This window comes from Nicotiana tabacum, chromosome 1, assembly GCF_000715075.1.
Source record: "Nicotiana tabacum cultivar K326 chromosome 1, ASM71507v2, whole genome shotgun sequence".
Taxonomy (NCBI): Eukaryota; Viridiplantae; Streptophyta; class Magnoliopsida; order Solanales; family Solanaceae; genus Nicotiana; species Nicotiana tabacum.
Genome location: NC_134080.1, coordinates 221465933 through 221482460, shown reverse-complemented (window position 1 = coordinate 221482460; position 16528 = coordinate 221465933). Strand labels below are relative to the sequence as shown.

Sequence of the window (16528 nt, the reverse complement as noted above, 5' to 3'; positions counted from 1 at the left end):
TGGGCTATCTAACGCTCCTAGCATATTTATGAGGCTCAAGACCCAAATTTTCCAGCCATACATGGGAAATTTGTTATTGTTTATTTTGATGATATACTTATTTATAGCAAGGATAATCAACAACATTTGAAGCACTTAAGGAAGATTTTTGAAGTTTTAAGAGAGCAAACACTTTATGCCAACTTGAAGAAGTGCAAATTCTTTTCTGAGCAAGTCTCTTTTCTTGGTTATATTGTCTCTAGTGAGAGAATTCATGCCGAGTTGGGAAAGATTGAAGCTATTGCTAGCTGGCCTATTCCAAAAGCTGAACAGAGATTCACAATTTTCATGGTATAGTTTCTTTCTATTGGTGTTTATAAAGAATTTTACCTCTCTTATTGCTCCTATTACCGAGTGTTTGAAGGGAAACTCGTTTAAATGGATGGATGATGGCCAAAGAGTTTTGAATTGATTAAGACAACCTGATAAAGATGACTCAAACACTTGGGCTTGCTTTGCCCAACTTTGATGTAATCTTTGAAGTTGAATGCGATGCTTCCGGAGTTGGGATTGAAATTGTTCTTGGTCAAGAAGGTAGACCTATTGCTTATTTTAGTGAGAAGTTGAGGTATGATAAGGAGTTCTACGCCATCGTCAGAGCTCTTTCTCATTGGACTCAGTATCATTTACCTCGAGAATTTATGCTTTATTTTGATCATGAGGCCTTGAAATATGTGAATAGCCAATAGAAACTCAACATTAGGCATGCCAAGTGGGTAGAATTTTTGCAAGCCTTTCACTTTGTTATTAAACACGAGGCTGGGAAGGTCAATCAAGTAGCTGATGCATAAAGTCGCAAGCCTTGTTTTATTTCTGCCATGCAAAACACTATTGCGGGTTTTGAACACATAAAGAAATTATATGCAACATATCCAGACTTTGGAGCTATTTAGGGTCAATGCTGGGAGGGTCCTCAACGTATGTTTGTGCTTAGGGATGGCTATTTTCATCATGGTAAGCAGCTTTGTATTCCACAAGGAAGTTTAAGTGAATTTATAATCTGTTAGTCCCATGAGGGAGGGTTAGCTGGCCACTTTGGGAAAACAAAAACTCTACGCCTAGTTCAAGTAAATTTTTATTGGCCTAAGATAGTTCAGGATGTCAATAAGCTGGTTGCAAGATGTGAAACTTGTATAAAAGCAAAAATGCACAAAAGTAATTTGGGTCTTCACACTCCTCTGTCAATTCCTACTCAACCTTGGGAAGACATTAGCATGGACTTTGTGTTGGGCCTTCTAAGGACTTAAAAAGGTAGGATTCCATCTTCGTGGTTGTCGATCGATTTTTGAAAATGGTTCACTTTATTCCTTGCGATAAGACTTCGGATGCAACAAATATTGTTGATCTCTTCTTTGATCATAGTGTGAAATTGCATGGAATTCCCAGAACTATTGTTTCAGATATGGATTCGAGGTTCCTAGGCCATTTTTGAAGGACTTTATGGGCTAAACTTGGTACTAAGCTAACACTTAGCACTTCTCATCATCCCCAAACTGATGGGCAAATCGAAGTTTAGGTACTTTTCTTCGTGGGTTAATAAGTATATATCTTGGTTGTTGATTCCAATGGTCTCAAAATATCAGTCAAGATTTGTGGATTTCTTTGAAAAATGCATATTTTATTTTAATCATGTATTTACCAACAAGATGTTCCAGAAAGTGAGATAGCTAAGGAACTTCTTATTATCATGTCCTTTTTCTTGTTTACAACCTTTTATACTATCACACTAAACAAGTCATTTAAAGCTAGAGGGGAACATTTCTTCTAGCCATTGTATGGGTATGATCAATATTCTGCTCGCTCTGATTATTCCAGTTCTTTGTGTCTGAAAATGCACTTGCATCGCCGGTTCTAAATTTATTCCAAATGGATTCAATGTGTATCCTCAAATTGTTTTGGTCGACGAGTATATTCTCTACTAGTCATTGCTGCTATTGATGATCATACCAGATCATGTAGTAATTTAGGCCTCATCAGAAAAGTTTTAAGCTGCTTAAAGTGTTAGATCTGTGAGACATTAAAGTCGAATGTTCTTTTCTGGATGGGTCGGATTGATTATTTGGTTCATTTAAGTACATAGCAATTCGGGTGTGATGAAATTTATTCCATCATCTATAGACAAATTGGGATTCTATGGATACTCTTGATAGATAATTTATTGTTTTAACATTGTTACGTGACTTATTTAGTTTTTAAATAGACTTTATGCAAGTTTTACTATTTTCTTGTGTCTTTTCTTGGCAAGCCAGTTAAGATAACCGAAAATCTTTCGAAATGCGCCCGATGGTTACAAGTACTAGGTTTCTCTATGTGACACGATCCTTATTCTCACCTATAATATGTGTTTTTTTTCCTTTTTGAATTCAAGTTCTTTTAAGAGGTGAATGAGTAATTGAGACATATATAGGAGAAAATTCTTGAGATCTCAGGTTCGAATTCTACAACACTCAACATTTATCAAACAATAAGAGAAAAGAGAAATTCTCAATCATATAACGGCCAAGGTTCTATCGAAAACAACCTCTTTAACTCACACAAGGTAGAGGTAAGGTCTGCGTATATCAGAACCTCCACAAACCTCAGTTGTAGGATTATATTGGGTATGTTATTGTTGTTGTTATCTTAATCATACAATGGGATGTTGTCTTCATACATACCACAATGGCTGAAACAAAATTGGTCCCAACAACAAAGAGAAATGAGGATTTATGTACTGCATTTGGAAAAAACAGAGACAAATTTTTGAATGTTACTTTAAGTTGTCACTCAAAAATAGGACTATATTTTATTACCTAGTCTTGTTAATATTTACTTTATTATATTATTTCAGGTCATACATCATGATGTTCAAAATTTGACAAGTGAAAGACATCATTTTGTTCAAGAATTTGAAGAAATTTTTATACGTTGTATATTGTATCGTATAGTAACTATTTGATACACTAGTTATTAGGCACAAAATGACACTAGCTATTGGATCCGAATAATTTTTTTATTTTGTTATGTTGTTGACACTTTTGAGATTATGGATTAATAGTTATTTTTGTTTGTTATGGATTTGATGAAATTTATCATGTTTTTTAGTATTATTATTGAATATAAATAGGAATGATTGACGGTAAGAATATTGGGAAAACTCTCTTGATTTTGCAATAACAAAAATTATTAAAAGATATCTTTTACTGGCCCTTATAATTACCATCAGAAAGTCTTCTTTTATTGGTCATATAATGGGTTTTATCGGTAAAATATAGGCTTTTTAATGGCCAATATTTGCTAGTAAATATAATTTATACACCTTTAGCGGCAATAGTTGGACTCTTTACCGGCACTTGGCTGATGGCCGGTAAAGCCTTTCCCGATGCTCGATACACCGGTTATTATCTAATTGCCGCTAAAGACCAAAATAATTGCCACTAAAAACTTTTTTGTTGTAGTGCGAATCCGAATCATAACTTTCCAAGCCAACAATAGTTAAATAAACCCTCAAGAACCGTATTATTCAAGTGTTTCAACAGGTCTCACGAATGATCTACAACACGAGTATAGAATCTAGTATCTCAAGAATATCGGCAGTAGTGATGTATTAATGATTACATATAGTGATGACCAAATTAGACACATCAATGTATTCTCTAAATTCCATCAAATTTGATCAAGTTATAATAAGCTAAGTCTTTGTCTCTAAAATTTAATACTATGTTCTTAGTATCTAGGAGTCAAATAAGGCATGAAGCAAGAAGATCACGTAATTCTACAAAACACAATTTATAACATAATTTATCCCGGGCATAGTTAACTCTGGCACATGCATATATGCTCGTTACCTCATATATGTATGACTCCCGCATTTAGCAAACAATGTCAAATAGTAGGAAAAATTCCCTAAACAAAGTTAGACAAGACACTTACCTCAATTCGGCTAACTCAATACTCAATTTAGTTTTTTCCTTTACAAATTCACCTCTGTTCGGCTCAATCTAGCCAAAGACGACTTAAATACTTCACACAATGCAAGAGAAAACAATTTCAATTAATAAAGCTGTGATTTTTATACAATTTCTAAAAAGTCAACCCCTGGGACAGCCCGGTCAAAACTCAGGTCCAAGGGTAGGTCTTGACTATCCATAGCCTCACGAGTCCAAATATGTGTTTTGTTTTCAAATCTGAGTCCTATTCGACTCTCAAATCCCAAATTTTTATTTTTAAAAACTTTAACAAAATCACCAAATTTTTTCCCTAGATTCTCATGAATTTGATGTTAAATCTTATGTATAATCATGAAATGTAATTGAGAATTGATTTGAGGTATTTACCCAATGATTCGGTATGAAAATTCCTTCACAAAATCGCCTCTCATTGAAGCTAGGGTTTAAAATAAAACAAAATGAAGCTAAGTCTCGGAATTCTCAGCTATATGTAGGCTGTAGATGTCGCATTTGCGATATGGGGTTCGCAAATGTAAACCCTACAAATGCGAACAACTCATCGCAAAAGCGAACAAAAGAATTCCTGTTGAGGTCGCATTTGCGACCCAAAGTATCGCAAATGCGGACAACCTACAATCACAAATGCGAGGCTGCTTTGCAATTGCAGTATTCGCATTTGCGACAAAACATCGCAAATGCGATGACACCAGTACCAATACTTAAAAATCATGAAAAATCATTCTGAAACCAATTCGAACTCACCCGAGCCCACGAGGCTCTAAACCAACCATGCACCCAGGTCCAGAAACACAACACGAACTCGCTCGCGCGATCAAATCATCAAAGTAACCTCTAAAAGCACGAATCGGACGCCAAAATGCATGAAGATTAAAGTAAACTTCAAGAACTTCTAGAATTGCACACAAGCGTCTGAACCATATCAAATCAACTCCAAATGGTGAAAATTTTACGGACAAGTCCTAAATGACGAAACGAACCTACTCGAGGCTTCAAATCACACATAACAACCTCTAAATGATGAATCGCACCTCAAGTCAAAATCAATGAACTTTGGAACTTCAACTTCTACAACTAGTGCCGAAACCTATCAAATCACGTCCAATGGACCTCAAATTTTGCACACAAGTCACATTTGACACTACAGACCTATTCCAACTTTCAGAATCGAAATCCGACCCCGATATCAAAAAGTCCACTCCCGGTCAAACTTTCCAAAAATTCAACTTTCGCCATTTCAAGACTAATTCGACTGCGAACCTCCAAATTAAAATCCGGACGCGCTCCTAAGTCCAAAATCACCCAACGGAGCTAATGGAACCGACGAAACTCCATTCCGAGGTCCAATGCTAAAAAGTCAAACTTGATCAACTCTTTCACCTTAGAGCTTAAATCTTTAAGTTCATTCTTCCAAATCGATTCGGGATAACTTGAAAACCAACACCGACAATTTACGCAAGTCATAATACATCATGCGGACATACTCGAGCCCTCAAACTACCAAGCGAAGTGCAGATGCTCAAAACGGCCAGTTAGGTCGTTACAGCGGGGTACTTTTGTTTTTCTCTTCTTTGTACTTGAGAGGTGCAAAACCTTGAAAGTACATCACTTTGGCTGAACTAGCTGGTGCAAGAGGGAAAAAGAGCTAAATGGTGCAATAATAGGATTAATCATAAGAATTAATCTTGCTGATGTCATAGTTGGCATGTAGTTCTCATATTCTGGAAGAGAGAGGCAGGTGAAGTCGGGGGGAATTATCTCGACCACGTGCCAGGAATGCCAGGTGGATATTCATATGATGACCTAATAGCAGAGAACTTCAGAAAGAAGAAGCTTGGTGAAGAAGGATTTGGATCAGTTGTTCAAAGGTCCTAGAAAGATTGCACAAAGGTGGCACTGAAATGCCTTGATGGATTAGGCCAAGTCAAAAAATCACTCCTAACTGAGGGTGAGAGAATTGACATCCTGTCAAGTTGGTACAATTAATTGGATTCTATGCTGAGAAATCTCAGTATCTTCTAGTATACGAGCTTATGAGCAACGTATCATTAGATAAAAGAATCTACCATAGTAGTAAAGAGCTCACTAGCCCACAGTTATGAAGACTGCACGCAAAGAATTCTGAAAGGAAAATCCGGTGCACTAAGCTCCCGCTATATGCGGGGTCCGAGAAAGGGCCGGGCCACAAGGGTCTATTGTACGCAACCTTACCCTGCATTTCTACAAGAGGTTTTTTCCACGGCTTGAACCTCTGACCTCCTGGTCACATGGCAGAAACTTTACCGGTTACGCCAAGGCTCCCCATCACGCAAAGAACTCTGTGTTTGGATTTTGAGTCCCAAATATTCTCCTAGATGAGGATACAATGTTAACTCACTGACGTCGGCCTTCCCAAGCTAATTGACCGAAATCAGAGCCAAATTACCAAAATGAGAGGCTATTCCGGGTTATCTGGCTTCCAACGACTTAGTGCAACCATTATAGAAACGGTAGATATCTTTGGCTTGGCCATTATGATCTTGGACATCTTGTGTGGAAGGAAACATTTCCACCTATCTGAACCAGAGGATCAGAGGGTATCTTGAAGCTTTTCAAGACAAAGGCAGAGAGGAAGGACAACCAGTCGATCTGATTGATGAACACCGTGAAGATATGCAGTGTTACAGAGAAGTCATACAGACGTTGCAGGTCATGGAGGGTGTTCTGGACATTGAAAAGAAGCTAAAGTATAGCTTTCTTAACCCACAAATAGAAAATGAAACATTAATAAATTCTGCAGATTCGGCTTCACTGATTCCTTCAATCATGTCAGGCCCAAGGAGAGTGGAAAACGATTGGAAAGCATTCTAGTTCCCAGTTGCTATGAATTGCAGCTTTCTTTCTACTTGTAGTTTTCTTCCCATTGTTAACATAGTTAAAGCCTAAAGGGGTTTCGTTTTTAATATTATAGCATATATTACTTAATAACTGTGATATTATCAAGAGGGTAGAAGGAAAGAAATGAATTTTTACTGCACATTCCGGGTTTAAATTTATCATTGCAATCTAAAACCAATTCACCAACTTTTTCTCTCTTCTTCCCTTGCCTATCTTCTCTTAAAGGGGTGGGAAAGAAAAGGAAGGGTTGATGTAAGCTTTTATCCGTTGCTCTTTGGGAGTTGTTGGTTTGAAGAAATTGGACAAGTAAATAAGTGAATTTATATACCGTCAAACCTTTATATAACAGCCTTGTTGTTCTAATATTTTTGGACTTCTATAGTGAAGTGTTGTTATAGAAGATATATTATAATATAACATAAACATTGGTTCCGGGAAAAACTTAGCTTTTATAGCGACCGGCTGTTATATAGGAATATTGTTATAGAGAGGTATAACTGTACTGCTATTTATTCGTTGTTTCATTCTTTCCCTTTCCTATCCAACTAAGTGACTCTTAATTTCAAAATCCAGAGGCAATCTCATTTTCTAGAAGGGTACAGAATACTTCAAATAGGAAAAAGCAACTTTATAAGACTTTGCTGCTTTTCCTATTCAAGGAACATAGACCTTCAAGGAAACAATCAAGTAGGAATGATCCATCTCTAAAGGGGCACCTAGACATATCAAAAGCACAATTCAACCTGGGAACTATAAAATCTAGAATTACCTTTGGAATCTCCATAGGCTGCTCTATTTTGCAGATATTCCATGAAGGCTCTCCGTCAGATTTATGCGCATCTTAGTGCAATTCGTGCAAACACTGTTAACTCAATATGAAACACCACATTATAAATACCTATTCTTTAAACATTTCAATGCCAAAATAAAGGGTCTAAGCAATTGTAAATTCTGATAGTTCATCTCCAACAAGACATTCATATCTCTCTTAATTTACCAGATGCAGCTCAAACTATTGGAGGAAATAGAAATCACTAGCTTAATGTAAGTTACAGTGCATGCAAAGAAACATGAGGAAGACTGAAAGGGCTAGCCTTATAAGGTTGCCAGGCAACAGTGACTTCACTTACTATTAGCATAAGTTTATCAGAAGAGCCCAAAGCTTTGGATTACACACATTATGGCCAGTTTACAAAATTCTCCATGAATCAAATCACATATAAACTGACCTAAAAGAGTACATAAACAAGAAATTCATAAAGCTGAACCTTGCAACAAAGTGTTTACTTCTTGAAGCCCATCAACGACGGTATCTGTGACGCTTGAAGTTAAAATACAGATGCAGAATTCCTCGATCGAATATGCACTTGAACCCCTTTTTATGAGAGTACTCCCATTCCCTGTTAACAATTCGAAAAGCTATATCCTCATAAGGAGGGCCAGCATGGAACTTTATGATGCAAGTATCAGCACTATCTCCATCTTTCTCTATGACATAAGTTGGAGCTTTTGCTTTGTCAACGAGATCAGGATAAAAGATATTGAATTTGTATCCCTGCACAATCTTAGGAGGGGGGTTATCGTGATCATAATGAGTTTGATTATACTTGTTCCATTCATAACCAGTATGAACACGGTTGAAATACTTCGGCTTCCTCGGCCTATACTTGTCGTGCCACCAGTACACTTGTGAATCAAGATTAATTTCGTCGTTTGAGCCAAATACTGCATCCCCTTCCTCCATCACTCCCATAGATTTAAATGCTTTCTTCTCAAAGTTGTTGTCTTCTAAGGGAGTTGGTGTCAAAACCTTATCTTGTGCACGTCTCTCTTCCAAAACAGCCATACGTTTCCTCTCAAGTATTGCCCTGTCTTCTTCAGGATCAACTGCTTCTTCGTTGTCATCACCGTGCATTAACACAGGCGAATAAGAACCCGCCTCTTCATCATCATCTTCTTCCTCTTCCTCCACCTCCTTCTCCTTAGCCTCCTCATTCAAGAAGGGCTCCGGAGACATAGCTCTAACCTCGTCTTGATAATGCTCCATATCTTCCTCATTAATCCTCAATGTCTCTTCTTCCACCTCTACATCGCGACTCTCCAATGGTTTCTCAAGATGCTCAAGATGTTTGCGCAGCATTTTCGCGTGAATTTCCCTCAAACAAGCCTTTGCCTTAAAAATCTGAAGCCGCTTAAGAACAGCTTCCCAGTACTCTACAACCTTAGCAGTACCAGATCGCATTTGCGACTCAATCTGCGACTGCATCGCCTCTAACTCACCATACCCTTTACCTTGTAACAAAGACTTAACATCTGCTTCGATACTCGAATGCAACCCCCTCTCTTCTGCAAGCAATTCAGGTGGTAATTCCTCTCCGCGCACTCGTGCTTTATCCATAGCTTCCTTTTTCCTAGCTTCAGCTAATTCCCAATTACACACCACCAAAAGCGCCTCCCAATACTGTATATGCATCGGCGTTTCCCTATCTAAATCGATATGCAATTTTATATCCTCCTCAAGTTCTTCCATTTCTTTTATACCTAAACCTTTAAACACAACATAAGGTTCATCTATTTCCACATCAAAATCTCCAGAAGGTTCTAACTGCTTTATAAGAACATCAATGGGCTTAACCCGACCCTGACGGAGGCGAATTTCAGTCCGAACTTTACTCTGATCAAAATGAAACTCTTCTTCCTTCTTCTCCCAGTCCTGAAACTCGGCCCGGGCCCGTTCTCTAGCTAACAACTGTAATTCCTCTTCGCGTTGGGCTTTCTCCATTGCTCGTTCTTCTCTCCTCTTTTTAACCTTTTCAATTTCAGCCATTCGTTCTTTCTGCCTTTGCTTCTCTGCCTTCATCGAGAAGGTATCCAGCGGCACACCACGTGTGACGTCTCGTTCGATTTTCTTCCTCCACACGAATTTCTCGTTCAGATTTGAATCTCCGAATGGATTTGAATCATTTGAATAACCAGAAACTGTCTGTTGTTTCAACTTCTTCGCTACTTTCATAGCCTTCTTCTGTGCTTTCTTAGCCATATATAAAGCGATTTCTTCTTCAGTGATTTTCCTCTTCTTCTTCTTTCGCTCGGCGTCGCTGCTCTCTTCGTCGGAATATTCATGAGTTCTGGATCTGCGGCTGTGACTTCGGCTTTGGCTTCGGCGGCGGCGACTGCTACTCGGCGGAGATGAATCGGAGTCGGAGTGAGAAATTGAATCGGAGTCTGTGGCAGGGGATTCAGAATCGTCTGAATATCGTCGGCCGGACTTAGACGATTTCTTCTTGCTACGGTTGCCGGATGAACCCATTGCGGCGGGGAGATTTTTGCTAATCGGGTTTGTGAGGGAAGGGTAGAACACGCACCTCTGCTCCATTTATAGTTTGCTCCGGGTCGGGTTTAGATTTACTTTTAGTTTATTCTTTGTTTTTTGGATAAATTTCTACTAAATGATAACATTGGATAAAAATAAAGAGCTATAAGCTGACGATTATTTGGAAAAATAAAAGGTTGTCTTCTTCTTCTTCTATATTTAATATAATTTAATTCAATTGTCTAATTAAATTAAATTGCATTACAGTAGTTTTTTATTTATAAAAAAATAGTGTCATTTGAGATAAAACCGAGTCCATTAATTTGCAAACAAGGTTGGAAAAAAATTTTACTTATAATTTTATTTTAAAACATATTGAGTAATGTAATTAATTTTCTTATTGCTATATCCTATTTCTCTTTCTCGCGTCCCTTTTTTTGACGTAATAAAAAAAAAAATTTATTACTGCATGCCTATGTGGTTTGCTTGCATACTATTATATAGTGGGGTTATCCAGTGCGCAGAGAGTGCTCACCCGAAGAGGCTGTAGCGGCTGCGGATTTTCCTGGGTTCCAAACGAAAAGTAAGTTTTCACTCAATACTAAAATTTTGTCGCATCTCGTAACTAGAGTTTAGTCTATACGAGTGCACTCCTAGCCAAATTCAATCCGAAGTGTCATCAAACCTAGTGAAAATAATCGTCACAGTTTGAGTTTCTGCTTTCAACGAGATTCTCTCCTTGCTAGAAAGTTATTCGGTAAGAAGATCTTTGATTGATGTGTCTGAATAAGGTTAGATCAATAATAGTTGCTTGGAGCTTTCTCTATACCTTTATTGAATTGTCCGACTCTTAGCTCGGGTTCTTACTTAATGAATAGACAATTTTAGCAAAAATCAAGGATTAATTTTTAGCAAGGTACAAAATATATGGTCAAATATGGTGACGAAAAGTCTGATTTACTTGGCAAACAAGATCACTAATATGGACATTGACTCTTAAACTTTTCTTCTTTCCTCTGTTCCTTCAGCTATCTTTGATTTGTCAAATTCTTCTTATCAAGCTATCTAGATACATTTGACGAGAGTAAGCAACCCCACTTACAATCGAGAGGTCGTGAGTTCGAGTCTCCCAAGAACAACGCGGGAAGTTATTGGAGGGAAGGATGCCGGAACAGTCTCTACCTAGCGGTAGGGGTAAAGTCTGTAGTTTGTTGTTGTTGTTGTAGATACATTTGACTCTTATAATATTTCTCCATGATAAGCTTGCTTTGCAACTCTTCTTTTGCCCAAAGAAATGCATATAAATACAAGATTTTCCAAGCCCGTTTCTCCATTATATATCATAGAAAGAAACAAAGATGCTATACATTTCGCTAGCAATCTCCTTTGTCATAATAATTATTCTTTATAGACGGGGTTGGAGATTCATGAATTGGCTGTGGTTGCAGCCAAAGTGTTTGGAGAAATGCCTCAGAGAGTTGGGTTTTTGGGGAAACTCTTACAAGCTGTTGTATGGAGACATGAAAGAAGTTGTGATGATGGATGAAGAAGCTAAGTCCAAGCCTATCAAATTCTCTCATGATATTGTGCCTAGAATCATGCCCTTCATCCAAAAAACCATCATCGATTACGGTACGGTGAATATAATTCCCTAATACATATGCACCTTCTCATTCATTATGCTTTTTTTTTTGGGTGGCTATTTTTCCCTTCCATTTCATATACAGTCAATATAAGGAGCGTAACCTGTTGACTCTGTGTGAATTCCTCAAGCGCATATATATGCAGTAGCGGAATCAGGAATTCTAATAAAGGGATTAGAGAGAAGAAGAAAAAACCCAAGAAAATGCCACGTCTAAGATTTCCGTTCACTACACAAAAAGTTTCTCCTACGCCAAGAGGATTCAACAATTTATATATATCTAAGAAATTTTATTTTTACACTATTTGAATAAAATAATTTTCCAATGTAGGGAATTCAAACGTTGGACTGTGTTGCTCGCCCCTGCACATATTGACGTGACACTTCTTACTGAGCAAATACCATGGGCGAAGCTGGGGTGGAGGGGATGAACCCCTTTTGTCGAAATATTACACTGCATATATGTCATTATATATGGAGTATTAGATATTGAATCCTCTTGGCGTCTTCGCATGTTATGCTTTTTTTAATTTTTGAAAATCCTGCCCCCTGCCACTGGCAAATACATGTAAATATTTCATAGATAGGTGGCAATGAAACTTGTGCACAGAACCTCAGCCTTCTCTGATAGCTTATTACATTACGTGAACTGATTAATCTGAACGCTTAAATTGTCTCTTAGATTGTTAGAGACACGTTTATTACGTTGTTTTTAGGTCTATAACATAACAAACATTATTGCGCGACTTTGTTTGTGTGAGATATTATATGTCATCTTAATAGGTTTTTTCATTAATGAATATATAGCATCTTAATTATAGGTAAGAAGTCTTTTATATGGTTGGGGCCAACTCCTGCATTGCTCATCATGGACCCAGAACTTATAAGGGAAATCTTGTCAAAGAGTAATATATTCCAGAAGCCTCCGCCTACTGCACAAACAAAATTGTTAGCAGAAGGAATCTTGAGCTATGAAGCAGATAAATGGGCTAAACACAGAAGAATCATCAATCATGCTTTTCACCTAGACAAGTTGAAGGTATCTCTAAACTCGATATAGTTGCTTAAGTTTCTAGGATTGTGAATAGTAACCTGCTATGTATAACATGTTAATATGCACTGATAAAAGGGAAGCCGGTGCACAAAGCATCTTGCATCCGAGCGAGGTCTAGGGAAGCACCGCACCGGGGCCGCACCCAAGGGGTTGTAATGTAGGCAGCCTACCCTGATGCAAGCATCAGTGACTGATTCCACGGCTTGAACCTGTGACCTACAGGTCACAAAGAGACAACTTTACTGTTGTTCCAAGACTCCCCTTCATAATGTGCTAACGCCCACCGTGGGGCTCGACCCATGGCCACAAGGTTAAGAGCCTTGCACTCGACCGACTGAGCTAGACTTAATATACACTGACAAGGTAAACTTTTTTTATACAATATATATAAGTAAATCCTGTTGATTTGTACCTTTCCAAGTATGCAAACTCTAATACTGATTGTGGTTGTTTAAATGTAATATATTATGCAGCATATGGTACCTTCATTCCATTTGTGTACTTGTGAGATGTTGAGCAAATGGGAAAAAATTGTCTCAGCAGAAGGATCAGAGGTAGATGTCTGGCCATATCTTCAAAGTTTAACTAGTGATGCTATTTCAAGAACTGCATTTGGCAATAGCTATGAAGAAGGAAGAAAGATGTTTGAACTTCAACAAGAACTAGCCAAAATTATCTTAAAAGTGACAGAGTCAAGTTATATTAAGTAAGTTACCTTCATATTCGTCCCCCTAATATAGTTGTATACATCAAAATGTTTGGAGTCATACTATACACCAACAGTGTAAACAATTTTTACACCATGACTGTTGTTTAACTTATTATAATAGGTAGTTAACATTTTATCGGATTATCAATTAATGAGTACGTATCGTAGAGATTTACCTCATTGTTACCTTATAAGTTACACTGTTATTGCATAGAACCTAAACTCTTTTCTAAATTATAGGTTCTTGCCCAACAAAGAGGATAGAAGGATGAAACAAATATATCAGGAAGTAAGATCACTTGTGTTGGGAATTATCAATAAAAGAATGAATGCAATTGAAGCAGGGGAAGCATCTAATAATGATGACTTATTGGGTATATTATTGGAATCCAATTTGAAAGAAATCCAGGAACATCGAAATAAGAAATTTGGAATGAGTATGGATGAGGTGATTGAAGAGTGTAAGTTGTTTTATTTTGCTGGACAAGAGACAACTTCAGCATTGCTTACATGGTCAATGATTGTATTGAGCAAACACTCCGAATGGCAAGCTCGTGCTAGAGAAGAGGTTCTTCAAGTCTTTGGCAACAACAAACCTGACTATGACATGCTGAATCAACTCAAAGTTGTAAGTGCATCTTCTCTATGTATCTATCCGCTAAGTTTGAAGGTTTTTGTATATTTTTCTTTTGTATTCTTTTAAACACTAGGAATTAAGTTAATATACACTGACAATTTATGTAATTTAACATGTGATATCAAGTGAAAAAAAGGGGTAGCCCGGTGTACTAAGCTCCAGCTGTGCACGGGGTCCGGGGAAGGTCCAGACCACAAGCAGTGGCGAAGTTAGGAATTTCCCGAAAGGTATTCAAATTTGAAAGAAGCGAAAAAAAAATTCCGACAAAGGGTGTTCAATATGTGTTGTATACCTCTAAAACGTAATATTTTACCTATATACACAGTGTAATTTTTCGACGAAGAGTTGTCAACTGGCCACCCTTATGACCATGTGGCTTCGCCGCTGACCATAAGGGTCTATTCTACGCTGCCTTACCCTGCATTTCTGCAAGAAGCTGTTTTCACGGCTCGAACCCGTGACCTCCTAGTCACATGACAGCAACTTACCAGTTGCGCCAAGTTCAAACATGTGATATCAAGTCATTCACCATTTTTCCTAATGCTTAACCATAATAGCGATCTTGTAATAACCTTACAAGTGACCTGATTTACACAATCAGTGTATTGAACTTGAATGCTTTAAATAGAACTGGAGTGATTAGGTGGACACCCGGTGTCCTACCTGTATCTTTTCAAGAAGAATTTAACTTATGTCCATTGACCGTGTAAATTAACGAATTTTTATACAATGAGTATAATTTAACCTGTTGTAGCATGTTATCTATCGTATTTTCTAGTTACTAATTCAATTTATTATTTCCGGTTGTAATTAATTTTAGATAACCTGATACATACTGTCACTATATAGAAGCTGAACTCTTCTTAAAATGGTTCTTGAACAGGTAACTATGATTATTCAGGAAGTCTTGAGATTGTATCCACCACTTCTTTTGATGGGTCGAGAGGTACATACAGAAACCAAATTAGGAAACTTATCATTACCAAGTGGAGTGCAACTCCTATTACCAACAATAATGTTGTATCATGACCAAGAAATATGGGGTGAAGATATTAAAGAGTTCAATCCAGAGAGGTTTAGTGAAGGAGTAAACAAAGCAACAAAAGGCAAGTTTGCATACTTTCCATTTAGTTGGGGACCAAGAATCTGCATTGGACAAAACTTTGCTATGTTAGAGGCCAAAATGGCACTTGCTATGATTCTACAACACTATGCTTTTGATGTTTCTCCTTCTTATGCTCATGTTCCTTATTCAGTGCTAACTCTTCAACCTCAACATGGCGCTCAGCTAATTCTACACAAGTTGTAGACAGAGACGAAGCCAAAATTTGAAGTTTAGGAGCTCTAAACTTATCCCCGAATAGCTCGTCTTAGTTTCTCCAGACCCCACTTGTGGGAATATATTGACTATCTTCTTCTTGTTGTTGTAGCTCGTCTTAGTTTCTGGGTTTGCAGTAGGGTCTAAGCAAAAACTGTTGGTTTGTCTGAATTCGTGTCTAATACATTAGTTTCGTCCCTGATTATTTGGAGCATCTTATAGCCAAATTAGCTTCCGAAGTTTAGTTTAATATTTGGTAATAAAGGATCACTTATTCTAATTTTTTTTGTTACATGGTTTTGGGTTGTTATTTTTTATTTGTGAAGAAAGCTGGTTCCTGCTCTTATTCATGAAGATTGTATTAGTAGCTTATTAATTAAATTCGTATCCATTATTAAGTGTATGTATATTTCACCTTTTCTTGGTAAAAAACGTTGGTGAGGTTGATGGCTGCGGCTTCAAACTACCCTTTCCTCATGTACACCAAAAGGGAAAAATTCTGCTTTGGTGACATGAGATAGAAACAACAACAAACCCAGTATGTTCCCAACAGATGAGGTCTGGGGAGGATAGTCTGTACGCAGGTAGAGAGGCTGTTTGACATGAGATAGAAAACATAACAAAAAATGGTTCCCATATATTTTGGAGTAGGAATAAAAATAATATCTTAGTAGGCGTTTGGACATAAGAATTGTAAAATTCGAAAAAATGGTGAAAAAAAATTTAGAGTTGTGGTTGAACATAAATTTCAGTTTGGGTTGTTTTGAAGTTTTGTGAGTAAAATTTTTTAAAAGCAGCTTTTTGCAATTTTTCAAATTTTCGAAAATTTCCGAAATTTGAAAGAAAAAAATGCCTTTCTGGAGAGAGAGAGAGGATGGGGTGGGTAGGCATGACGTGGGGTTAGGTGCGTGGGTGTGGAGGTGGGTTGGTGATGTTGAGGAAGGTTGAGAAGTAATTTTAGAAAATATTTTCTTTTATCTTGATAAGGAAAA

General features: G+C 37.5%; 2 protein-coding genes across 8 annotated transcripts; one reads left to right on the top strand and one right to left on the bottom strand.

The window, feature by feature from the left end:
- Positions 1-7966: 7966 nt before the first annotated feature.
- Positions 7967-10254, bottom strand: LOC107800073 (splicing factor Cactin). Its single transcript, XM_016623216.2, has one exon. It carries the CDS (start codon positions 10237-10239, stop codon positions 8164-8166), a length of 2076 nt encoding a protein of 691 aa, XP_016478702.1. The 5' UTR covers positions 10240-10254; the 3' UTR covers positions 7967-8163.
- Positions 10255-10570: 316 nt separating this feature from the next.
- Positions 10571-15814, top strand: LOC107800075 (cytochrome P450 CYP72A219-like). Of its 7 annotated transcripts, XM_016623222.2 has the most exons (7): positions 10809-10933; positions 11246-11364; positions 11625-11808; positions 12640-12857; positions 13346-13578; positions 13822-14209; positions 15102-15814. In XM_016623222.2, exons 3-7 carry the CDS (start codon positions 11697-11699, stop codon positions 15525-15527), a joined length of 1377 nt encoding a protein of 458 aa, XP_016478708.2. In that variant the 5' UTR covers positions 10809-10933; positions 11246-11364; positions 11625-11696; the 3' UTR covers positions 15528-15814. The 7 variants fall into 7 exon arrangements, with proteins under 7 accessions (XP_016478710.2, XP_016478709.2, XP_075073705.1 ...); XM_016623224.2 differs by lacking the exons at positions 10809-10933; positions 11246-11364 and adding an exon at positions 10571-10759; XM_016623223.2 differs by lacking the exon at positions 11246-11364 and having other exon boundaries at positions 10788-10933.
- Positions 15815-16528: the final 714 nt, after the last annotated feature.

Coding starts and splice junctions, on each gene's coding strand:
- LOC107800073 (XM_016623216.2), bottom strand. CDS start 10,239: ATGGAGCAGAGGTGCGTGTTCTACCCTTCCCTCACAAACCCGATTAGC.
- LOC107800075 (XM_075217604.1), top strand. CDS start 11,535: ATGCTATACATTTCGCTAGCAATCTCCTTTGTCATAATAATTATTCTT. Junction 11,809..12,639: donor AAAAACCATCATCGATTACG/GTACGGTGAATA, acceptor TCTTAATTATAG/GTAAGAAGTCTTTTATATGG. Junction 13,579..13,821: donor ACAGAGTCAAGTTATATTAA/GTAAGTTACCTT, acceptor TCTAAATTATAG/GTTCTTGCCCAACAAAGAGG.